Source organism: Manacus vitellinus, unplaced genomic scaffold, assembly GCF_001715985.3.
Source record: "Manacus vitellinus isolate BGI_N305 unplaced genomic scaffold, ASM171598v3 scaffold_43_pilon, whole genome shotgun sequence".
NCBI classification, from domain to species: domain Eukaryota; kingdom Metazoa; phylum Chordata; class Aves; order Passeriformes; family Pipridae; genus Manacus; species Manacus vitellinus.
Window position 1 is genome coordinate 5,505,175 of NW_021940560.1, and position 25,585 is coordinate 5,530,759.

The 25,585-nt window shown below is 41.1% G+C and overlaps 1 protein-coding gene and 1 long non-coding RNA gene across 2 annotated transcripts in view; one reads left to right on the forward strand and one right to left on the reverse strand.

The window, feature by feature from the left end:
- Positions 1–25,585, forward strand: part of LOC103759527 (von Willebrand factor D and EGF domain-containing protein) — a 175,847-nt gene that overhangs the window by 31,055 nt on the left and 119,207 nt on the right. The window contains exons 2-4 of the mRNA XM_029962195.1: positions 6,210–6,394; positions 15,735–15,963; positions 18,681–18,913. Of these exons, the coding sequence (XP_029818055.1) occupies positions 6,210–6,394; positions 15,735–15,963; positions 18,681–18,913 (647 nt within the window). The remainder of the gene's footprint in view (positions 1–6,209; positions 6,395–15,734; positions 15,964–18,680; positions 18,914–25,585) is intronic.
- On the reverse strand, positions 14,936–17,518 carry LOC115307701. Its single transcript, XR_003916039.1, has 2 exons — positions 17,382–17,518; positions 14,936–15,120 (listed from the first exon to the last, which is right to left on the reverse strand). It is a non-coding gene; the product is annotated as an uncharacterized LOC115307701 (long non-coding RNA).

Genomic DNA, 25,585 nt, shown 5'->3' on the forward strand with positions numbered 1-25,585 from the left:
TTGGACCACACTCAGGTATTGCAGAAGGATGTATACAGGCTGTGTTTTGTTTCCAAACACAGTGGAATCCTAGAGTGGAACAGTCTAAAGCCTGCCTTGAAAGAAGTGTGCTTACTCTGTAAGACATACACGCTAGAGAGTCTTTAATTGTGCGTTGAGATCCTTGGGTTACAAGAAGGGGTTTATTTTTAAAAACTTCTAAGGGGAAGTCTTAAGCAGTAGAATCCTGGAAAACCATGTTCCTACTTGGCTTGGTTTTCCTTCTTCTCAATTCTGTCTGTTATTCAGTACAAATAACATGTCTCAAACATGTCTTATTCTTTTCAACAGGTGCTAAAGCCTCTTCCTGGGTCAATTTTTCTATAATTACATTCATTTTGCACAATGGTTCATTTATCTTTATCAATTTTACCTTATGAATGTTTTATGACTTGTTCAAGACCTGGCTATTATGAGTATGTGGCATTTATACAATGGGTTTTCTTATCATTTCAGTTCAGTAGGAGGTTCTTCTGCTTCTGAATTCTCTGAAAATAGTTTTATTTATTAACTATCAAGGTGTTTTTTATAAAATTATTATGTTTTATCTACCAGAGGAGCATGCATGGTTCAAGCATCTTAATTTAGTGATCACTGTCATATTCACAAAAAATTTCTGCTTCTAAATATTGCTAGGAATAAATTTTTTGTCATCAGCAGGCAGAATAATTGCATTAAAGTCTTAGTAAGTATTGGTGAAATAAGGCAGCAACTTTTGTCCTTAATAAACTGTCAGGTATTCCTTAGCTACAAATGCCTTGTCTATTAATAAATAATTGTTCAGCTGGAACTTGCATCCACCAAAAGGAATTTTTAAATGCTGTCAGATCATTGGCTTCTACTGTTGTTTTGAACATATCCATTAAGACCTTGGAAAGAATTTCTCTTTCTCAACATCTGCTTTCCTTTTCTACCCAAACTACTTCAATGGATGGTAAATCATATTATGGAGAAGTGATGGCACTGACACGCTGAAAGCTTCAGGAGCTTTCACCTGAGCTCTGCTGCATCAGTGAAATGCAGCCCCTGGGCATGGCAGTGGCTGGAGATTAAAAGGTTTCCCTCTGTCTCTAAAGCAGAAAGAAAGTAAAGCAAACACATCCTTTGTCTGCAATTAATTGGAGTTATGGTTTAACAGCCTTGGCATTTCGGACTGATTTTTCCAGATGAAAATCTTCCATAATTTTCCTGTGAAGAGACAGTCAGACACTCTGGGAAACAGTTTGTTCCACTATGGATTGTAAGAAACAAAAAGCGGAAATCTGAAAATCTGCCAGAGAGGGAGGGACTTCAAAAATTCACTGTATGTCATACAAACGTCAAAAATACGAGTACTCTTATACATCATTTGAAACGTGTATATATATATTAATATACAGATATACATACTGACATATACCTACATGTATATTGTCAAATGTCATACTTACAATCTCCCCAGCGCCTCCCTGCTCTGCCTTAGAGCAAAGCCATGTGAAAGCTGTTAGGCAGCCCCACTTCCCAGTCCTCACTGCAGTTTTAGGGGAAACCTCCAGGTGGGTTCCCATGATATGGGAGGTGATGGCAAGAAAGAAATCTGATTTTGGTAACCCAGCTTTCCTCATCACAGAATAATTACATCCCATCTCCAAATGGTGCTGCTGGTTAGTTTTACCTGGATCTGTCACTGTGTTTTCATTCACTCTCCACACAAAAATTATTTTTTGATCTGCCAGTTATTTCACAAGGCTTTAGAATGCCCTTTAGATATATTGTGTGGCTGGCACCACTTTGCCCAAAGCAAACATGCACCTCAGGTTTGTGGACTATATTTCTTTCAGGGTTCTCTAGCTGCCATCACCTATTGATATTATTTGATTTGCAGCTGCTATTCAAAGCAAACAAACAAAATCTCACAGCTTCTTAAACTTTCTTCCACATAAGCCACTGATATTTACTGGGAGCAAAAGTGACAGGTAAAGCTCTATCACCTGCCTGTAGAAACAAAAGCAAAGGTCTAGCAAATTATTTCCTTTCAATTTTTCAGCCTGCCACTCCAATTTTCCTGGCCTTCTCCCTGATATTTCTGATGCTTCCTCCCATGGCCATGAGCATCAGCCAGGGTGGACAGATTTTCAGCAAATGCCTGGTGCTCCCACAACAGCATCTTTTCCATGAACACCTCTGCCCAAGAATTGTACAGGTGGCTCAGCTGCTTCCAGACCATCCAGTTACCAACCTGCTTGAAATAAGCTGCAGCCAGCAGATGCTTAAGGTGTTAAATGTGTGGGTCTGTGCTGGGGGCATCCCAGAGCAATGCCCTAAAAACACCTTTCTGCATTCTTGTTTGGCTGGTCGCTGATGGAGCCTCAGTGCCGTCTCATATAATATTGATCACCACACCAAGAGTGGGCTTCCAGGCTGCTGCTCCCAGAACCAGAACACATATATCCTCCTCCAGCTGTGGTCACATCAATGTCTCCTTTAGCTGACAGCCAAACCCCATGCCCAGAGCAGTGTTTCAGTGGGAAACAAGAGTTCAGACATTCACTTCCTGCTCATTTTCCTTTAGGTATTTCTGGATGCTTCTGCCTTCTGCAGGAGGCTCTCCCCTTCTCAGCAAGCCCATAGGCAGCCCCTCCTTTCCCACACATTAACTTTGTGTGAATCTCAACCTCCAGGCATTAACAGAAAGATTCCTTAGGGCTTCAGTGAAGACAGGCTTTTCCCCACAGGACTTGCTTTATCATGTCACCAGAGTTACTCAGATGCCATTTTCACTTAGCAGCTACAACAGGTATTATTATTTGTTTGCTTTTTGTGTCAGAAAAGAGCTATGCAGTGTCTCTCTGCCACAAGTTGCCACTGCAAAATTGTTATATTTTAAAAAGAAATAAGCTTTTAAGTCTAGTAAAGCAAAACATCCTTTTGTCTGAGCAACAGTTCCTTGCCTTTATCGAGGGTGGTGGTGGTTGAAGAAGCAGCTCTTAGCAGGAGACTAAAGCACCAGCTACCACCCAGCATTTAATTCCAACAGCTCTGGACTGAGAGCCACAAAATCTCACTGCACAGTTTAATTCCTTCCTGAAGGAAACATGAATGGTCATCATGACCACTTCCCTGAAAAGCCATCATTTGTTTCATAAGTCTTTTTAATACAATTATAGGAGCAGAGCTGGATTAAATTAAACTTCTAAGTTTCTCTTACATAAAGAAATAAATATTTCCTTTTAAAGACAACCTTGTCTGCATACAACAGAGTAGCAGTGACTCCATACGAGACATGAATGTGGACTTTTATTCTTCCCCAAAACAGGGGGGATGATTGGGATACTGAGCACTTGATCACTGTACACAAGCTTGACATCTGTACCTGACTTTGCTGTGAATTAAAAATGAACAGGAAGGCTTCCTCTGATTAGTGAAGCTGCAGCCACCACACAGTACAGGTGGGCATCTCTCAGGTGAGCAACCAAAAGGGCTCAGCTGTGTCCTCTTGTTGTTTTTAAATGACATTTTCATAATGTAGTCTGATTACAGCGATTCATTTATTTCTGCGGGAAAGCCAGTGGTAATTAACTTGTACCGTGGCCTGCAATTTGCACGTTAAAGTTTACAATCATTCTGTCATAGGGCCATAATAAGCAGTGCTTAACAAGGAAAACTCGGTAATTGAGGGGTCGTTTTGCTCATGGCTTTCTGCAAAACCTGGGTGAGCTTTTGCAACGCCATCAGCTCCATGTGCTCCGGTCTGATCTGCATCAGGGAGGGAGCAAAATCCATCAGGGAGCTGACAGTGGATCAATTTGCCTTGCTGCCTCTTGGCTGACAGCCTCCAAGCATAACTAAACCCAATCACAGGTATATAAACACACTCTGGCAGCTAACAGAGGGTAAAATGGGCCTTTAGAGGTGGTGGCTGCTTGAGCCAGGGCTTCATATGTATATTCCTTAGGGAGTGAACACATGGCTCTAGCCCCAGCTTCTGTTAAATTTAATGGGTGACCATCCCTCTCCTTAGGGACCTTGCATACCTGTCCTGTGTGCCCCTCCAAGTCCCTCCCTGCCCCTTGCCAGTCCTATGTGCAGTGTTCAGTTAACACCAGAAACAGTGTTTTCTGAACAACTGCAAACAAAACTGTGCAAAGGATGAAAAATAATTATCTGTGTGTCAGAGTCTAATATATTTGCATTGTTTAGACAGAGTAGTTAATCACTGGTAAGACCATAACATGTGCTGTGAATTTGAATTATAACTAATACGTATTGAGCAGAAGGCTATTAATTACATTTAAAGGCAGTATTTGATATTATTATTGTTATTGAGAAAGTGAATGCAATTAATTATATTACAATGTTTTTGCAGGATTCCTGTGGCAATACTGTACAAAGAGCTGTTTGCTTTCAGACTCCTTTGTCTTTTGTTCAGAAAGAAGCTAATTCAGGCAAGCAAAAGGCATCATGAGCCAAGATTCTGTTCCCATTAACACTCCCAAAGCACTGAGTGATATGGAAGGGGTCAGCAAGGGTCTGCATTTTTTTAAGGGTTTTTAAATATGGGTAAACTTTTCATTTGTGTAAAATAGTTGCTCTGCTGAAATGTCACTTCTTCCCTTGGGTTGGAATTAGCAAAGGAGAGTCTCCATGTGGTCCCCAGAAAGGACTTCTAAGAAAGGGAATCAGATCCCAGATTTAATTAGAGTAGCAATATTTCCCAGTGTTCCCTCTCTAAAATGGCTCTTACCTGTAGAAAAGAAAAGCTTAGGGCGCTTCTTTTTTATTTAAAAAGGCAATTGTATTAATTCAGCTGAATTTTGCATTGGAATTGCAATGGCTTTGACAGTTTAGTTCCCTGAAAATTGCAATAAAGGCTCCGTTACGCTACATTTTGTCCCCATTTGTCTTGTATACCATTGCCTTGCCTTTGGCACAATCAAAATAATCTTTAAAAATAGTTCCATAAATGGATTGACTTTGACCTTCTGAGTATCTTGTCAATAAAATAAAAATGATAAATGTGTTTCAGAGTGCCACTGGCGTAATATTAAAGCAGAGTCACAATCTGAAAAGTGACATTTGAAAAATTATGTTATGGGGAGGGGTCTTATTCTCTGTCAACGCTGTCACATAAATAAGCCCTTTTTACAACGAAAAGGGGGTTTTGCTCACTGCCAGGTTGTGCAATTCCTGCAACGTGGCCTCTGCCTCTTACATCATCATTAGCAATTAAAGATTACTGCAGCAAGAAATTAGCTGAGCCTTCTGTTGCTGATGCAGAGCAGCTCCACCTCGGTCTGCTCCTGTGACCCTCTATCACTGCTGACACAGTGAAAATGGGCTTGGCCTCATCAAGTAATGTCTCAGATAACCAAGTAAAGACCCTTTTTTCTACACGATCAGCTCTTTGAACTTCTAAAAGAATCATTGCAAGGCTTCTTTTTATTAGGTGATAAGTAAAGAACCAAATATTCTGTAGAAAAATCAAGAGTTGTATGAAAATAAACAGGGCAAGTGAGTAAACAAACACATACCAAAGGGCAGCAGGTTTGATTCACACTTTGAGGTGCACACACAGAAGCTCTGATGTATTTGGCTTTATGCTTCAAGTGAGTCTTACCTGTAGCTTGAATATTTGCAGGCCTAACTTGAGCTGATTTCTAAAAACTCTGTACCGTTGTTCTAACATCATTTATTTCCCCCCTTTTAGCATTTCTTGTTCTGATTCTTCTAAAAGCATATTTAAAAGTATGTGAAGTGCACCTTTATGCTTGACCAATCAATTTATACCATGTTTAAAATGCTCATGCATGTAGTAAACTAAATTAAAAATTAAATTAAAATTAAACCTGCATATATTTTCAAAGGTCACAGGGCTTTGGAACCTCAAAACCTTACTTAATTTCTGAGGGGGAGTGACTCTGTTAATGACTAAAAGTAGGCTGAAATCACGTTAAAAGGATAAGGTTTCTGGTCTTGATTCAGATATGATGAAAATTTAGACAACCAATATCTTTATGTTACCAACCTTACAATTCTACATATTTAATTCCAGATTTGATCTTTTCCTGGTGTTTGCCTCGAAAATTAGCCCAATCCTGAACTGCATCTAAACATAAAAGGACACAGCCCTCTTTAAGCATCTATTAACAGTACCCAGTTGATTTAACTTGTTTAACCATTGCCCTGTCCAGCTCCCGAGTGCTCACCAGAAGGACACCGGATCCTCCGCAATCCCTACCGGAGCACCAGGTTTGACTCCCTGGAGCTGCAGAGAACAGCAACTGAGGACCTGGTGTGTGACCACTCCCTGCCACCAGCATGGTACCGCTTCCTGATCCACGGCAGGCCCGCAGAGATGCCAACCAGGTGCATCGAAGTCAGTAAAACTTGAGCACTAACCCTGGGGAACTTGAATTAACCCTTTGGTGTAGTTTTCTTCTCTATCCATCTCCGTACTTTCATAACCAGTAGACTGCAATGAGGGAGTGGTAGTGGGACAACCACTCTAATAATGATAATAATGATAATAATGACAATGATAACAGCGACAGCAACAACCACAACGATGAAATCAACAGCAATAGTAGCACTGTCACATCCAAGTCAGAGGCTAGGACCTCTGTGCACTAGGAAATATTCAAATATAAAACCAGGTGTTTACCAACTCTAAAGGGAGATATTTATTAATCCACATATGTCACTGGAAGTTGTATTTTTTCCAAGGAATTCTATTGCTTTAAGAATGGATTCTGTGACCTGGCTCTTTCCCCACATAATCCATTGTGAGTTAGGAATATGTTCTTCTTACAGAATCAGAAGGGAAAAATCAGAAAAGGTGATTATTTAAAGAGAGCTGTAGTGATACAAAAGGAAAAGCTAAATTTGAGTCTCTTTCTGCTATTGCCATTTCTTGTATTCTTTAGTCTCATAAGTGTGCTAATGGCTTTCCAGAGCCAAAACCCCTCCACCACATAAGACTACTCTCTAAAAGGGACAAACCAATAAGATAATTATTGGTGTGTTTAATCTGTATGACAATAACATTTAACTTGCAATCGTTGTTTCCAGATCAACTTGAGCCCCCAACTAAAGTCATTGCCACTTCAGATAGCTCAGCTGCAGGAGGTTAGAATAATTTCAACACATAGTTAAACAACATTATTCTCAAAATAATAAACTAATTACTGTAAATTACTTTAGAAATTAAATATTCAAACTAGAGTGCCAGGAGATTTGGTATCAGGTAATGCTACCCAAGCTCTAGAAACCTCTCAAAATTATCAAAATATGATTTATATCCATTCAAAATGGACCTGTGAGCTCATCACAAGAGAAGTGTATCTTGATAATCTAACATTTAATGAAATGTTAAGAGAGAGCTGTTATTTCTGTGGGATTTCTGACTCACTCCATACACAGACCATAAATCTAATTAACATGAATAAATTGGCAGGATTACTATTGAAATATTAATTTCATGGCAGGTCATCCTTGCATATACCAATGCATTATGAAGTATATTTTTACAAATTGCTCTATAAGTTTATATATGTTCTATAATATTATTTAATTTGTCATTTTATTTCAGAAATTTTGAGCTTGTGGCAATGCTTGACTGTATCAGATTTCTTTTCAACAATACATGCTTTGTTTCTTTTAACCTCTTCTCTGGAGTTTTTTATTCAAGTTTGTGGAGCTATATTCATTAGTTTAGTTTCTTATCTTGTAACATAATGCTTGCCATTGGTTTCTTCATTATCCTCTGAATGACAGTAAATCTCTGCTTCGCCATGCTGATGAAGGATTACATCTGTTAGATGTCACAATTGGAAGAATATGCTTCTTTTAGATCTTCACCTTCTAAATCTAGCTCTACATTCTATCTCTTCCACTTAATTAAATCATTGTTTAATTTGGTTTTCCATTTAATTTGAGCAAAACCTCTGGAACAAAATAATTTAAATTAATAACTGCACAGCTTTCACTCCTTAATAAGCTGTTATTATTGGACATTCCAGTCTGGCTGGAGTGAGCTGATTTTAATTAAACAAGTCAAAGACAAAGCCCTGAACAGATAGAAGAGAAAAGAGACCACATAAAGCCTGACAATGTGGGTGGAGAATTAAAAAGTACATTACTCCAGCATCTTGTAAAATATATGCCTGGTGATACCCTGTTGATACTGGCCCGATACAATTAGCTGCTTATCAGTGGATAAGATTAACTTCTTAATTCAAAGTGTTAGTAGGTAAAGGCTCTTGTAACCCAATTGAGCTTAGAAAGGATTTAAATCTTAATGGAAATTTAGACGTCCTGCCCAGTGTGGCAGAGAGTTGCAGAAGGACAAGTGGCACCTGCTGGGGGTACACAAGGGAGGTGAGCACCCAGAACAGGCTGTGTGTCCTGGGCAGGGGTAGCTGACTCCTCCAGACAGGCTCTCAATGCCTGTGTTCTGAATCTTGCCGTAAAAAACCCTCCACAATAAAAATATGGCCCTGTCAGCATGTAGTTTCATAGCCATAGGAAGCATTATATTCAACAGAGAGGAGAACCAGGTCATATAAAGATGTGAGAGCCTCAGACTACAACCTTGTCACAGCTGAGAGCCACAGCAAACTTCACAATGAAAAACGAGTAACAGCTATTAAGGAGCTGCTTCTCATGCACTAATTTAATAAAAAAGTGGAAAACAAAGGGGAAAAAGACAGAAGAAAAACCCAAAAGCTTCTGTGTCAAAGGAAGTGAAAATGTTAATTGTATTCCTGAACTCACTACCCCTTGAATCCAACTGCTCTACGTAAACTTTTTCCTCCAGTGGCAAAACGGTTTTGATTGAAACAGCTTTCCAACTTAGGCTTTGCTTGCTGAATTTCTCGGGGGGTGGGGAGGGTAACGAATGATCCTGACCTTCCTCCCTCTATTTCTTCCTCATCTTTCCTCCTGTTCTCCCAGCAGAGGCACAGCAATTACCAGACCCTGGGCATGCTCTCTTGGCCACAGCCACTTCCCCATCTAAAACCATATCCTAGTAGAAAAGCAACACAGACTTGTAAATTTTGGATCCCCAGGTATTGGGGTTGCTGCCTACAGACCACAAACAACAGTTTGTTCTTCAAGAACTGCCCAGTTCTCTGTGAAAGGTAAAAACATTAAAGGAAGAAAGCATAGGGAAGCTTTTACTAAGATTAAGGCAGTGTTCTAAGGAGCAAGAAAGAATGCACAGACATGGCCAGACCTAGTAGTAAAATGACCTTCAGAGGAAGAACAATAGTGATAGAAAAATTAAAGCTCAACAGAGAATCTATTAAAAATACAGAGGAGTATTTAACAGCCAATATGGGAAAAACACACATCAATTACAGAAATTCCAGCTTCTGAATTAAAATTATACAGTTTATATGCATACATCTGTATACATCAACATATGGGCAAGTCCCATGTGTACATAAACACTAAAAGGAAGTGTGACAGAACATAACACACCAGTGTTATTGAAAATCTGCTCCACAGTCAGATAAAAGATCAATCTGTGGATTACAGCAGAGCAGTGCACGCTGCTGCCTGTAAAGCAAATGCCACACCACACTCACAACAAAGCCAGAAACAGGGCTGCAAATGCACTCCTTCCCCTCATTTACATGGGGGTAAAAAAGCCTGAGTCATACTCTGCAATTTTACAGAAAAATATCAGTTAAGAACTTGATTATGCAAAGAGTAATTGATTCTGGAGCCAGCAATGATACTCCTGATACCACACACACGAGTCGGCTTCATTCCTTCTCAAACAAAGCTCATATTTTCAGCTTTGAGTAGTCAATTGCACACAGAAAATAATAAGCTAAAAAGAAAGGGATTAAAAACAGGATCACTACTGGAACAACTGCCACTATCAAACACGAAACAGAGGATTCCTGGTACCATATTTCTTGAGTGGAGAGATTAATGCAAATGTTAAGTCAACGTTAACAAAAATCACTGCACACCCACTGCTGGGGTGGCAAAAACATTCAGGCACAGCACCAGGTCCTGTCAGCTCAAGTTCAACCTCTCAGAGCAGCCATTGCTCTACTCTTGGTTTCCTCCCAGTCTTAAGGCAGTCCTTTGGTTCACTCCATTTCCTGCAGTCCTGTTGACAGGCATGGCAAAAGCCTTCAGTCACCTCTTGCCTTACCATGGAGGTCCATTGGTCCCACGTACTTGTCCTCACCAGCAGCTGAATGTGTTTTTCTAGAGGGAACTGCAGGAATGGGAGAATAATTTCACCTTTGCACATTAACAATCCCCAGCAACCCTTGGTTCAGGGCTTCTGGATTCAGATAGGGGTTGTATAACACTTTAAAGTAATTTCTCCCCCATGAGCCGGTCCTGTGACTGTAATTTTTGGCATACACACTTGTGTAACAAGCTTTCCTACAGGTTAGTAATGGCTACAACGCTCTGTTTGGGAAATGCCCAGTAATACCTGCCTATGATGGTGTACCAATATTACTTCAACACCCTTCTTCAGAAATTTGATCCTCTAAATCAGCAAAACCATCTCCAAATCTTTATATGCTCTAAATACATGTACCACTGTATAAATGTAACAGAAGGACATGCTATGCAGTAAGGGCTGGCGTTTTCTCAACAGTTGCATTTTCAACAATACAAATTTACTTTTATTATATATGTACTAGGCTGAAACATAGGTTTAAATGCTAATCTTTGGTGTATAAAACAAGGTCATGTTAAAGCTCTCCAAATCTAACCTGCCTATGATGCTTAATATTTCAGCCTCTGGAGAAGGAGAAGGTTTATTTTTCCCATACTCAGTTTAATTCCCTCCTCTTTAACCTGTTGTAGAGCATTTTATACTCTCAATAAAAACACAGTATCTCAGCTGCATACTATTAATTTAGCATTTTGTTTCAATTTTTGCTTTGCTCTGGATCCAACCCTACTTTGCTTTGCAATTGTTCTACAAATTTAAAAGAAAGTGACACTTTCAAGGTATTATTTCATCCGTAATTCTCTTTCTCACACATATATGTGAATATTCCAAATCATAATGGTGGGTATGAAGAGGCTTTGTTTTCCTTGTTTGTTTTTCAGACATACAAAAAGCCTTCTGTAGAAATTACAATTACAGCCTCTATTGTTCAGAGGCATGTGCTTAAAAGAAAACACAAGACAGGCACCAGTTTAATTGCTACTACAGATATTCCTGACGTAAACTGTGGAGTTCGGGCTCAGATTGAAATAAAAAATTTTATTTACTTTAACTTGTTACAAAGAAATTAAAAAAAAAAATAAGGCAAAGTAAAGTTCTGAGTGGATAACAGATGCAAAATCACAATGCTTTAACTGCCAACCAGCAGCACACCAAAAAGCCTTCCATCTCCATCCAACTAAAACAATGCATTTCTCACATATGGTGCTACTTATTTTTAACAACATAATTTCAGCAATACCCAAGTGACGAGAACAATCAAGCTTGATTTCTTTGTGCAATTATGAAGAACTGTAGTGTTCAATCAATCAAACTTGTTGATACTCCCAACTCCAACCTACTGGAAGGAGACATCATTGGATTAAACAATAATGGTTTGTCTCCTTGTTTTGGTAGAGGGAACAAATTTTATTTATTTTTTTTATTTAGGTTTGCTAAATTGGAGTATTTAAATGATTAGCTGGTGACTAATTATGAATCAAAAATACTTAATGAATGCTTACCTGCCACATAGAGGTGTTGTGAAGATTAATTAGGTAAGGTTTACAAAATGCTTTGAAGATTAAAAACGCCACTTAACAATAATTGGATAAAGTATGCAAGGGTACTAAAGAAACTTGGCAACAGCCTAAAATCTCCCTTTTGTGTTAGAGAAGTTCTTTGTGCAAGCTGTGTCACTGGATGCCTAAACTTGTGGAGTTTGCTCCTCTGTGAAGGCAGCTGTGTAATTCCTCTTCCTTTTGGAAATGCTGCTGAATTATGGTGTGAGACTCCCACAGCTTTACAACATCCTTAGAGCATCAGTAGCTGTAGGTATTGCAGATAAATGCTCTATCCTAAATGCCAATCATTTGCTACCTCTATATTTAATTTTCTGGTTACTTTGCCCTATGACAGCTACAAAATTTAATGCTAATTATACCACAGCTGGTACTCAGAAATTTTGGCTCTTTGAAACCTCTTCTCCTAGACTTTGTTTTTATAACTGTCTTCTAATTCACAGAGGTCTCATGCAGCAAATCCTTTCAGCTTGTGTGGGGCAACTTGCCTGACTCAGACAGACAGCATGCAGCTTGTAGAAGAAAATAAATTCATGTATGCCACAGAGCTGCCAGGAAAACAGAAATACCTGATCTATAACAAAATTCCTCCTTGGTCAGCCTGTAATACTGCATTATAGCTTGTTACAATAACTTTCTGTCTCACAGTCTGACTTTTCCTGGGTGCAAAATCCGTCAGAAGGGTTGGTTATTGCTTGTAATTTGTGCACATTACACAAGGAACTGTCTGGCTCATGCGATTTCAGTGCAGGATTTGCCAGGACAAATCCAGGGTGCCGGAGATGCCAGTGGGGGGTTATCAGGAAGCCTGCACACAGTGCTGGGGCTGACGTCAGTGATGTTAATCCATACTTTCTCGAGCACTGAAATGGCTCACAGACTTGTGGCGAGGATAAATACAGAGGGAGAAAATCACCCTCCCCTTATTTCAGCATTTTATTTTTTTTTTCCCTCTCTGCGTTAACAAGGGATACAGACCCACTTTTATGTTTGGAACGCTTTTTGTCTTTTTTCACAGCCAGAATGAACTCACATCTGTCTATTTATCTACATGGCCCACAGCACAGCAGATAGGTGGGTATCTCACTAATGAATTGTCTTCTCAGCACCGCTTCAAGGCAGGGAAGTGCTGTTACCATCTCAGCCACTTCCACCTTTGGTTGAGAGATAAGGAAGCGAGGTACACAGAGAGTAAGTGATTTATTTGCCCAAGGTCAGGCAGCAACCAGAGAAACTGAGGCACTGCCTGTGCCTGGCCAGAGGCAGCCCAACAGTCACACTCACAATGGATCAGCACTGACATGTTGGCTCCAGTGACATTGGTAAAGGCAGCATCAGATGGACACAATAGCTTATTTTCAGCAGGAAATGGTCTGTTACAGAAAATCCTAAGAGTATTTTTTCAGTTTGCTGAGACACAGGTGCAAATGTGTCTTGACACACAGATAGTTTCTGAGATCGAGTCACCTCAAAATGATGAAAATCACTATTCAGCAGCCAAATATCAGTAGATGGTGGCAACAGCCTTTTGCAGGGATGTTAGGAGCGCTGGGAACACTTGTCATGGCAAGTGTGATGCCAGCATCCTTCTCCTCCTCCTCCTCAGACAGTGAGTTCCAGTGCAGCCATGGGATCAGTGGGAGCAGAGGAGTGCCATGGGAGGGATGGGTGGGGTCTCCTGTGTCTCCTTTCCAGACGATTTCCCTCAGGGGTCTGTGAGCTTGCACACACCTATTGAGCTCCAGCACTCACTCCTCCCGGCTGTTCTGCTACCCACAACTCTTAACTTTCCTGTCTTGTGTGGTTCAAAACACCATCAGGGTGCACTGGCTAATACCTGCATTTTAGTGTAATTTCAAAAATAATGTTCCAATCCAGCAATCTTTACTCATACACGCAGAGACACTGCAGTTTTCAGTTTCCTTGTGTCAGAGGAAATTCCAGGTGTAAATATCTCATCAAGAAGAGCATGAAGCAGAGACCACTGAGCTCTAGTTCCCATCCTTCTGTCTGCTCCCATACATCTCCACTGGATATCGTTTTTTTTCATTCTCCTGGGTCCTTTCAGTACAAGTGTATGCTCATGAATGTGCTTTGGAAACATGCTACTTCACCAGATCTCACACTCTAGGTCAAAAGTTCATCAGTATGCAACAAATTCCTGTCATCTGTATATTTCCCAGCTCAGAGAACACCTGTGTCCCTTAAAGCTGTAAATAAATAAATAGAACAAACCTCTTAAAAAGTTACACACAAAGTGACTTTTAAAGAAAGAAAGGGAAGGGATTGCCCTAAAATTCCACCTAAAAGCATTTTCATGTCGATCCCCTCTTCTCCTTTGTTAGCACAATGACAGCACACTGCTCCTCCCCAGGGACCAGCTGCATTGTGTGAGCTCTGGTGCCTTCTGCAAGAGCACCAGAACACCAAACAGGAGGGCAGGGTCGGCCCCTCTGCTTGACTTCTGCCACATCTCAGGGGGAAAAAACTTTGGGCAATTTCAGTGGAGTCTTTGGTTTTAGAAGCCTGAAAATAATTAGATCCAAATGGAAATCAGACCATGTCATGCCATAAGCTTGATTTTTTTCAAATACCCTTCCTTTTGTGGGTGTGCACCCCCAGTCCCCTGACACTGCTTTCTGGCTCATGTGACTCCCAGATACAATTCAAACTGCAGGTGCATGACTCAATAAATTTATTCTTTAACTTTCAGTGCTTCCTCTGCTGTCACAAACAAGTTTTGATCTTAAAAGTGAAGCAGAAAACCTGGACCAACAGGAAAAAACAGTGGGGTTGTTTTGTTTTGTTTTTTTTTTCAGTGAGATTTATAGCCAAACATTCACACTGGGAGGAAGTTGTTCCCCAGTTCAGACTGGTAGAGATGGTTCACTATCTCTGGTTGAAGAAATGCAAACGAATGCAGCAGTCACACTGCTGAATAGGACTGATGTCTGAGACTTAAATTATTGTCAGTATTTGGTAATAATTTTTGAACTTTAGCTCAAATACCTCTGTGCTTTGCATATTGGCAAATGCTAGGTAATGATGCAGAATAACGAGTCACCATTGTAATTGGCTTTGTATATTTAATAAGGCTCTGATTATACCTAATCTCCTCACTGAGGTACTTAAATTAAAGACAGCCTTGGAGAATCATGTTCCTTTATTCAGTGAGAAGCGCAGGTACAGAGGGCAGCTCAGATTTGAGATGCCTGAACATCTCTCTGTAAGCTGGGAGAGGGAAATCAGTCTTAAACCACTTAGGACCAACTCCTTCTGCTTTGAGACTTCCTGTGTTCAGGGTATTCAGGGAATTTGGTAATAGATAAAAGCCTGAAAGTAAAAACAATAAAGATAAATTATTGTCGTGCATATGCTGCACATGTGTTTTGTACATCCTGCATATTTGTCTCTCCTTGAGAATGAGTTAGAGGTTTAGGCCCCAAAGATGTGTCTAGTACCTGCTGGAAGGGTAGGGTAGGAGCTGCCAGGACCATGGCAGCTGAAACTGTAGCTGTTTTGTAGGCAGGTGATGAGATGTGATGCTCTGAGCATCACCTGCTGCTTCAGGTAACACCTTCTTGTCCCTCATGCTCTGTCAGCCTTTGCTTTCCTCTGCCACAGGTGAAGCATGGATGTGTCCAGCCAGCTGATGTGACCCAAAGGTTCTCCCCGGGGAAGGGATCTGACCTGTTTATATGCTTTCATCTTTTTCATACAAACCAACCAAAACCAGAGGAAAATACTTTGAAATCCAGTTATTGTGTTTGAGAGTTTTATCTGTATAAAGTCACCTCTCTAAACTGAGCAAGACATTTTCATTCCCACCTACACATTCTTTTCTCTGACCCTCCAGGTTCACCACACTCAAATTCTTGGGCTTTAGTGATTCTCCATGGAGTCTTACGGCACTTGCTCCAAATGGTTTCTTTTGTGTGCATCCTCAGATGAATAAATGTGGAACACAAGCTCCGGTGTGGCTGTCACTGAAGTCTGAATCACTGCCAGTTCCTGGAGAGAGCAAGAGGCTCACGGCCTGTGCCACCTGGCAGGTCCTCTTTGGGGGCACCAGGGACTGCTGCTTGTTTCGGATACCTGTCGCCGTCAGGAACTGCGGGGAATTCTTTGTGTACCTCCTGCAGCCCACTCAAGGATGCATGGGCTACTGTGCAGAAGGTGAGGGCTGGTGAGGTATTTATCAATAAGATTACTTATGCCTCTCAGGCTGGGTGTTCAAAGGTCCTGGTGCTGCAGTGCATGTCTCGGTGACCTTGTGAGTCAAGCGTCACTCCCGGTAAGATGCAGACCGTGTAGGAAATAAATCAGTGGCAGTCCAAGGTGTTCCTGAAGAATAGCTCTTATTACCAGTACAAAATGTAATCTGGTGTGTATTACTGAAGTGCTCTTTGCTTGGTTACAGCTCACATGTAACCTTTCCTGCTGTCTTTGGCTCTACTTTGGCTCAAAGTTGCAAAGCTAGAGAGTGGGAGCATCTCAGCTATAGTGAAGCACTGTATCCAGGATACTGTCTCTAAGGTCTGTTCTTATCTTTAATAATCTAGTACCACCCCCCTCAAAAAAAAAAAAAAAAGATAACAAATAATTCTGAAACTCTGTAAGTAAAAAAAAAACAAAAACAAAAACAAAAAAAAAAACAAAAACAAAAACAAAACCAAAAAAAAACCAACAAAAAAACCAAACAAACAACAACAAAAAAAAAACAAAACCCCACAAACTGATAACATCTTTTTCATGACATTTATATAATTGTTTTCATCAGAAATAATTTTCAGCCTACTACAAGAGATGCATCCCCTGTTCGGTAGCTAGGAAACAAAGGAAAAGCAGAAAGGAATTGCTCATTCAGTTAAACCTTCTGAACTTTAGAGCATGTTCAGGTGCATATAGATTTCATCAGAAAAGACACTTCTTTCTAAAAATGAAATAAATTACCTTTATACTTTCCTTTCAGTGTTTTGGACAGAGATATGACACATTGAGAAAGTAGAGTTATCAGCTTTCAATCAGGCAAAATCCAAGCTTAAATAAATTTTAAAGAGAAAGATAACTATTTTCTTATCTTTATCAATATTTTAACATTCCCACATGAAGAAGAGGAAGGAAGAAAGGCTCAAAGAATATGAGATTAATTCACTATTTGAAATAAAAAAAATCCATTAAAATAAATGAAACTGATTCTTTCTCAGAAATTACTTTTTAACTGAATAGAGTAATTTTTCAGTTTAAGCTTGGCTTTTTTATAAACTATAAGATTTCCACAACCCTTGCTCAAAGAACTTTTTTGCCAGTACCTTTTGGGTGGTTAATTTTGTCCTTTCTGTTGATTCATACCTGTTTAGTGAGGTAAATCTGCCTGTGTTTTTCATAAAAGAAAATTTATCCCTTCCTCTCTATCCCAAACCAGCGAATTGCTGCCTTTTCCTTACCACTGCTGTTGAAACTTTCACCTTTTTCCTCAACATTTCAGTGAGGGCCAGTCCTCCCGAGCCTTTTCTTGTAATTAGGATGTTCTTGCAGTATTATGCATTGCATGGAAAGCACCCAAAATTTTTTACTGGGGGGGGGGGGGTTACCTCAGTGTCTTAAATTCAGCTGTAAACTTTGCACCACAGGAGCCTCACGCAGGCCCAGAGCTGGGTCCAGCTGGCATCACCACGGCTCCTTGCAGGGGTCAATTCCCCAGCCCCTTCTGCTGGAGGCTCGGGAGCAGGACACTGGTCAGCGCTCCTGACCTGCAAAACAAAATGAATTTAAAGCTTCACAACTCATCAGAAAGGACACAGCTGGGAAAAGCAGCGTTTGTGCTTGCAATTCTGCTCACATCCTCCCATGAGCTGATCACCTAACTCTGTCCTTCTGGGAGAATTTCCTGCAGAAAGTCATGGTGTGAGCCCCAGCTTGAGGCAGCTTTTCTTAGAAACAAAATAGAAAAGGGTATAAACAACAGGTCTTTACTCATATTTAAAGTAACTTCTTTCTTTTTCTTTCCTCTTGCTATCTGCCCTGGACAGATGTTAACACACTGGCTCTCCGTTCTGTTCATAACTTATTCGCTTGGGCTCCCATAATATTTTCTCCTCCAAAAAAGTTACTTTATTTATCCTTTCAAGGCATCTGAACCAGCTTCATGTTCTGTTTGAGTCCTTGTCTCCAGAGATGAAAGAACATCCCCCTATGCTATTATACATCTTTTTGTTTCTACTTTCTAGGTGAGTTTAACAGGAAGAAAGGTTTCAGACTTCATTACCTGTTGAAGCCTGCAGAAAGCAGGCTGTATTTTTAGAGCAATGACATTATTCTGGGCAGAGGGAGACTAAACTGAGCAGACCTGGCCTAGATACATCCCAAAACAGCCTGGAAGGATCTTCACAGCATGGCAATATGGGCTGGATGCTCTCTGAGAGTCAGTTTACCTCTGCAACATAACGATTTCTCATATCTCTTCTGTGCTTATTGCAAAACTTGGATCAAAAGGCTGTGCTTCAGGGAAATGCAAAGCTGATGGCCTTTGCCAGACTAATTAATTTGTATTAATCTGAGTGCTTCATTTCCATAAAATTTCTCTTACAGCAAAAAAAAAAAAAAAAAAAAAAAAAAAAAAAAAAAACAAACCACAAAAAACCCCCAACACACACGCATTAAAAAAAAGCAGGTCAAATACTACAGCAACAGTGGGTAGCCCGTACACAATTAGCAATTTTTGCATTTCACATGAAACACATTTTCTAGCTTGCATAGTTCATAAATCACAGGAATATAAAATGTAACATTTCTCCCACCTTTAGTTATACTGACACCTTCTCGTGAGGTGAACAATTGTAACGTTAAAATAACATTTTGTGTTACATCCTTCATTTGTTTCCCTCTTCCAGACAGACTCACAAGCCTGTCTTTGCAACCAGTGATAACTCCCGAGCTCGTGCAAGGTCGTGTCCACCTGAAGTGCACCTACAGCCACCCTCCCTCCAAGCCACCCCTGCAGTACGTGGTGCTCTGGTCACGCCTCTCCAGCCCTGGCAAGAGAGAGCAGATCCACCAGGAGACCACCCTGGAGTCATTTTCCTCCGTAGAGATGGACGGCACAAATCTCAGACTGGGAGACACGGTAACGCCACCCTGCCTTCAGCAAAAAGTGGTCAAACACTTGGGGGGATCAGATCCCTTTCTTAAATCTTTCCTGTGTTTTTATTAGTGCTGCTCCTCACTCCTCATACTTGTAATTGCTGCACTAGAAAGTACTGAAAATGTTTCATAACAGGATTATTAAATAACATTAACCAGATTCAGGACCTGTAACGTTTCTTTGAATTGTAGTAAATTCATGGAAGGTATTTTACCACTTTCCAAAGGCAACTTCAATATTTGCACTTACAGTACAGCTTTAATGCTATGAAGTTTGTATAAGTGATAGCTACATGTGCCTGAGCCAATTTTTGTTTGTTACTTTTCATATCTTGCAAGAGTGAGAATTTGCAGTAGAGGCAGGCTCAGCTATATGCACTCAGTAATTTTTATATCCATGGATCAGAGACACAATCACATCTTTTCACAGAAAAAAGGATAGCACATTTTAAAATAGAGGGAGGTTTACTTTATGGTCTTTTTCATGGTGTTCTGCCTCTCTGATTCCAAATTCTTGGTTCAATAGCACGCTGAAAGATAGAGTTCATTACAAAACAATCTTTAAGAAGTATATTTGATGGCTTACACAGCAACACAGATCTAGTTTCAACAACAACAAAACAGAAACCAATACAAGATGTGAAAAAAATTGACTTGTGTATGAATTCATGGCCTTTCATGCTACAGAAACAAGACTTTTAAAGTTAAATTAGGTTCATAACTTTTATAGGCAGAGGGCCATTAGTGATGCTACAACAAACTAAAGAAATAAACAGGGATAATGGTCTTGTGTTAAAAGTAGGTTGGAAATAGTCTTGGCATTTTGCAGCTCTTCTTTGAGATCATGGAATCATAGGATACCAGGCTGGAAGAGACCTCAAGCTTTATCTGGTCCAAACTTTCTTGGTCAAAGGACAAGGCAGCCCAGCACCCTGTCCTGCTGAACCTGAAGCATTTCCAATGTTGAGAAATCCACCACTTCCCTGGGGAGATAATTCCAATGGCTGATTGTTCACTTTGTGAAAAAAATTTTTTTTGTGTCTAACCAGAATTTCCCCTCATGTTTTCCATGTTACTTCTAGCAAAAAGGGACTCTCCATATTCTTTGTAGCCACTCTTTAAAAACTGGAACATGGTGATGAAGTCTCCCTAAGCCTTCTTGTATCAAGGCTGAACAAATCCAGTTCTCTCAGGCCTTCCCTCATGTGGCAGCTTCCCAGGCCTTGAGTAATCTCTGTGGCCCTTCTCTGGACCCTCTCCAGCCTGCCCACATCTTACTTGTGTAGTGGTGATTAAAACTGAACACAGTATTCCAGATGTGGCCTGAGAAGTGCTGGGTAGAGTGGAATGATGACTTCTTTACCTCTGCAGGTGATGCCTTTGTTGATGCAGCCCAGCATCCTGTTGGCTTTCTTTGCTACAGCAGCAACATTGTTCACTCACATTAAGTTTCTTGTCCACCAGGACCCCGAGGTACCTGTCCACAGAGCTGGTCCCCATCTGGGTAGATCCCAGCCTGTGCCACTCTCCTGGATTATGTTCTCCCGGGTGGAAAACCTTGTACTTCTCCTTGCTGAACTTCATGAGGGTCTTATTAGCCCTCTCTTCTAGCCTACCCAGCTCTTCCTGCAGGTTGCTCTCCTTTCCAAAATGTCAATTTCCCCACTCACTTTGGTATCCTTGGCAAACTCTGTCAGAGTATTCTTGATCCCACCTTCCAGACCACTTATGAATACATTAAACAGCACTGGGCCCAGTATCTCACTGCTCTGGTTGTCTGCTCTGGCTTGTTCCCCAGTTGGTTTCAAGGGTGGGAGTGTTGCCACTTCAGACCCCATCCCTGAGTCCTTCAGTTTAATGTCCACCTCACCAAGTTGTCCAGACTGGTGCCAAAGATTCCCTTGCCTCTTTTAGACAGGTGGATCCCATCCTTCCCTAGACAGATGTTGAAGAAATTATTCTAAACTTTTTTCCAGTTCTTGAAAGGATAAGTCATTTATAACAGCACCACAATCTAGATAGGATTGTTTTTGTCATTTCTTCTCATAATTATGCCTCCTGAGTTCAGAATCTGACTGATGATGCCCTCACATATTATGAGACAGATAATTCTGCCAGTTTAAGACAAGTTTGTGTTATGAAGAGATATTTTCATCAAAATAATTTCACTTGCAATCACTTCAAATCTAGTTTTAACAATCCTGAGGGATTCAGAGAAAATATGGTTCTGTTAACTAGTAGCATTGCCAAATCTTTATAAGACCATTTTTATTATATTAAGTTTTCAGTAAGCCCTTCTTTGTCCTCTGCTGAAACTACGTGTTTAATTTAGTGGGTTTAGTGAGACTAAAATGTTCTCTTCCTTGTTAGATTTCTTTAAAGGTCTTCATGGCCTATTTGACTAATTATAATAATTCATAAATCATGGGTAAAAACCAATCGATGAAGCTTCAGTTGTAACCGAGAATTTGCTTTTACAGAATAAAGATTAAAAAAAACATTTCACCCTGTTTTCCATCCTAGTCTGGATGTCTAATAGGAGTCACAAAGGAGAAGACTCTCCCCCCTCCAGTGGTGTAAATCTGAAGAAATTTAGCATTGCTAGGGCTACCCCAGAGGAAAGGTGATGGCACTAAAAGGAGAATCAAACCCTGAGTACCAAACTCCACTGCACAGAGGCAGCTGGCAGCTTCCACCTGGCCATGAAAGATGCAGGTGGAAGACTATTCTCTCAGGCAGCATGAAAGGGAAGCCAGATCCCCCTGATAGAAGCCATGTGAGAGAGGAGACAATGAACTGGGGGCACTTTCCAGTTCTGTTTCCCCTTCTCCATGCACAGCCCAGTGATATCATCCCCATGGCTGTGCACTGCCAGGGTGCACTGGTGGCAAGCAGTGCAGAATTTGTTCGCCAGGACACAGAATTTGCCCCCAAGGATGCAGAATTTGTAGTGTTTGAAAACTGCTGCCTTTTTTTAACCTTTTTAGCTCTTCACCTCTACCTTCACGATAATCTGCATTTGGTCCCAACACATTCATGGCCTGAAATTGTTATCTTTGTTCATTTCTTGATAAAAAAACTACAGCGAAGCAAAAAGATTTTCTTTTTAATCACCTAAAAGGTGATTGATATCTATGCTATTTTTTATCTGTAAAAAATTCTGCAGGTAATAGGTCAGTCCCATAATAGAATAGCTATTGATATATTTTAATACACAGTCAAACCTTAGAAAAGAGCTGAGATTTACCGGCCGACATTCCTGAACTTGTATTGACTAAACAGCCAGTTATTTTTTAATAGCCATCATGTGTCCTTTTTTTCCTCCCATCTTTGGGCTCCAATTTTGTTATTTCAGACAGTAATGTTGGCAGCATAATGTTCACGAAACTATTGCAGCCTTAAATAAATCTATAACATGCCACTATTTCTATATAAACTGTGAAAGAAGCCTACTCCATCTGATATGAAAATCCTGGTACTCCTAAGCCTTATTTATGTGATAGTGACAGAGGTCATTTCATTCCTCGAGGCACAGCCATCTATAAATTATAGTGGTGCACTGTGAGTAATGAGTTATGGTAAGAAAGAAAGGTGTTTAGAAGAAAACTGTGCAGATTTTGCTCAGCCCAGCAATCCAAAAGTTCACACAGTGAGGAGCAATTGTCACTGTACATAAACCCTGATGCACATTGTAAAATAAGAATGTTTAAGAAAAACCAGCCTTTCTGAGCTCTGTGATAGAAGTGGCTGCTTTGCATGGAACTCTGCACAACAGAAGATAATGCCCCAGACAAAAAAAAGTTGTAAATTACTGCTTCAATATATAAAATAACACTTTTTCCCTCATAAAGGAAAAGGTGTGAAATTTCATAGAATGGTTTGGATTGGAAGAGACCCCAAAGATCTTCCAGTTCCAGCCCCCCTGTCATGGGCAGAGACACCTTCCACTAGACCGCACTGCTACAAGCCCCATCCAACCTGGCCTTGAACACCTCCAGTGATGGGGAAAGAGATCCTACTATCCTATTGCTCTTGATGCTAAAGCCAGATCTTGCAGAGCACTTACTCTTCATGTCTCAGGGAAATAGGATCTTTGTCTCATTACCAGCACTTCTAATAGAAGAGGTCCCAGTTCAGCTCATGGGAGAGAAGAAGCTGCTGATCTCCTGCAGAAGTCCATACCAGATGAGGGATCCAGTACATTTATTGCACTTAGCTTAGACAGAGAATCCCTGGCATATGGTCTCATAAATGTTAAAACATATTAAGTCTATATCTATGTATATCCTCAAGCACTTAGAAGGCCATATTTAGGATTTGCCCCTTCTCCTTTCCCAAAAATAATAAGCTCCAAGTTTATAAACCCCCAGCCAGCACCAACACCCAGCATCTCTCCTCTTCAATTACTTCATGCTCTTGGCACAGCTCTCAAACTGACTCAGACTTTTCCACTTCACAGTTCATTCTGCACTGGCATCTGAACTGCTAAGTGCCAAAGTGGCATTTCCCCCCACTTAAATGCTAATCCCCTCCCAGCCACTGGACTTGTCAAAATCAACAGCACAAACAGGAAGACCTGCTTGTTTGTAGGTCACACCTGAGTTTACAATTTCTTTCTCAGCCTTCAGGTAGAAAATGAGGAGCATCCCCACAGAAACAGAACTCTGGGTGAACTTTAACAGAGCTTTTAAAACAGAAAGGGTCAGAGAGCTGACGAGCAAAACTCTGCAGATGATAAAACACCTTACTACTACCCTGGGAAAATTTCCTTCCTTAGCAGAATAATGACCTACAGTCGGCTTCCACACACTGTTTGGCCATTTGACAACTGGGAAGAGCTGCCTTCTTTATATACAGTAACAGAGTGAGCAGAGCTGGACTCCCTGCAGTGTCAGGTCACACTGCTGCACCAGCTCCCTCCCTTCTGCAGCCAACGGCCCCTCACAGGGAGCAATTTGTGTTCTAAAGCTTTAAGGCCTAGTTCATCAATTAAATCAAAGTCAGATTCTCCCTACTTTCCCCTTCCTGCTGACCCTTCTGGAAAGCCTTTCCAGAAACTTTGTTCCTACACCTTTCTGCAAATACCTACAGCCAGATCATTTCCTCAAGATAATGAGAACTATTTCTCTTTTCCTCTGGCTCCCCTAGAAATGTCATCCTTCACTTCTGCTCATCCCTTCTCTTTTCATCAAGGCTGTAAACCACAGCTCCCTCCCACACGCGCTCCCAGCAGACTGGAGACTCCAGGTTTTTCTAACCCCAGCCCATTAGTGTTTAATGGAGCAGGCAATGGCAGCGCCTGTGCATTGACAGCCGTCAGGAGACACCTTTCACCAGGTGTGATGATTCTCTGCCCAACCCTCCACCTGCAAGCCATGAGTGCTACTGAGTGACTCTCACCCTTGCAGCCCCAGCCTGCCTTCTGATATGGCTGATGTAGCTACAGGAGGGTAGATCCAATCCTGGAGTTAATAATCACCCCAGTTTGGGCACCTGCATCTTCCCAGCAGCATCCAGACTTTCCTGCCCAGTGAACAGGAAGAAGTAGGTAACCCTAAATGGTACCTGGTGTTGAGAAGGGAGCTTCCCACAAGTGGAGGGCATAAATTACTAACTGGGTCAGCATCCCTGAATTCCCACACCTCTAAGGAGATTGTATGTCCTGATCAGGAAAGTGCCTCCATCTACCTCTTCATTCAGACTTTCCACTCCTACTGAGGTGTACCTGGCTGTGTGTGGGCTTTGAATGACCACTACCAGTAAAAGCAAATATTTCAGCTTTGTTGCTGGCCTCTGTCATCACAATGGAGCTCAAGCACTTGCTGGGGAGATGGCAAACGGGTAGCTGACCCACCTGGCTGTGAGCTGCACATGTCCTGCCCTTCCCAAGGGAGTGTCCCACCCCCAGGACACAGGCTGCACTAGGAGAGGAAGCAGGGGCTGCAGCCAGGGACTGGCACTTGCATTTGCTTGTTTTCTCTGGTGGCTGTTTAGGTAAAACTTTCAAGCCATCATGACAGGCAGATAAAAACCCAATACTTCCATCTACCAGCTCTTGCCATTTTGGGGACAAGTGGTATTGCCCTTGAGACAACTGTGGAGATGGGTGGTGGCACCATTTCTGCCAGTGCTTTGAGAAGCATGTGCCTGAGGTTGGCATCATTCTGAGAGCTCCTGAAATTGTTTTTGGCAAATCCAGGAGCCTTCACAGGTACTGATGAGCAGGGATGGGTTTTGAGCACACAAGTAACTCCTCTTTGGCCTTTAGGAACCCAAGCTCTTGTATGAGCACAGTGGGAGAGGCTGATGAAAGAGGAGCGCCATGGCAATGTTGGATGTGCTGGCAAACATCCCCCTCCGTGCCCCAGCCTGCACTCCCCACAGTAGATTCAGAATTAATTAGGGACACAGGAAAAGGTGACATTTGAGGCATTTTTATGGTCAAAATAAGTATAAATAACTGATTTTGATGAGTTTTGAACTCTGAAAGCTATGGGGGAAAACACCCATGTTTTAACATGCAGGTTTTGCTAGGGAGAAATTTGCTGGAGGCGGTGACAAGTCCTAGGATTAAAATATTCTCCCAAATTGCTTCTCAGAGCTACCTGACCCTCACCAAATTAATAACTGAATTATTCTGCTTTTGGCTAAATAA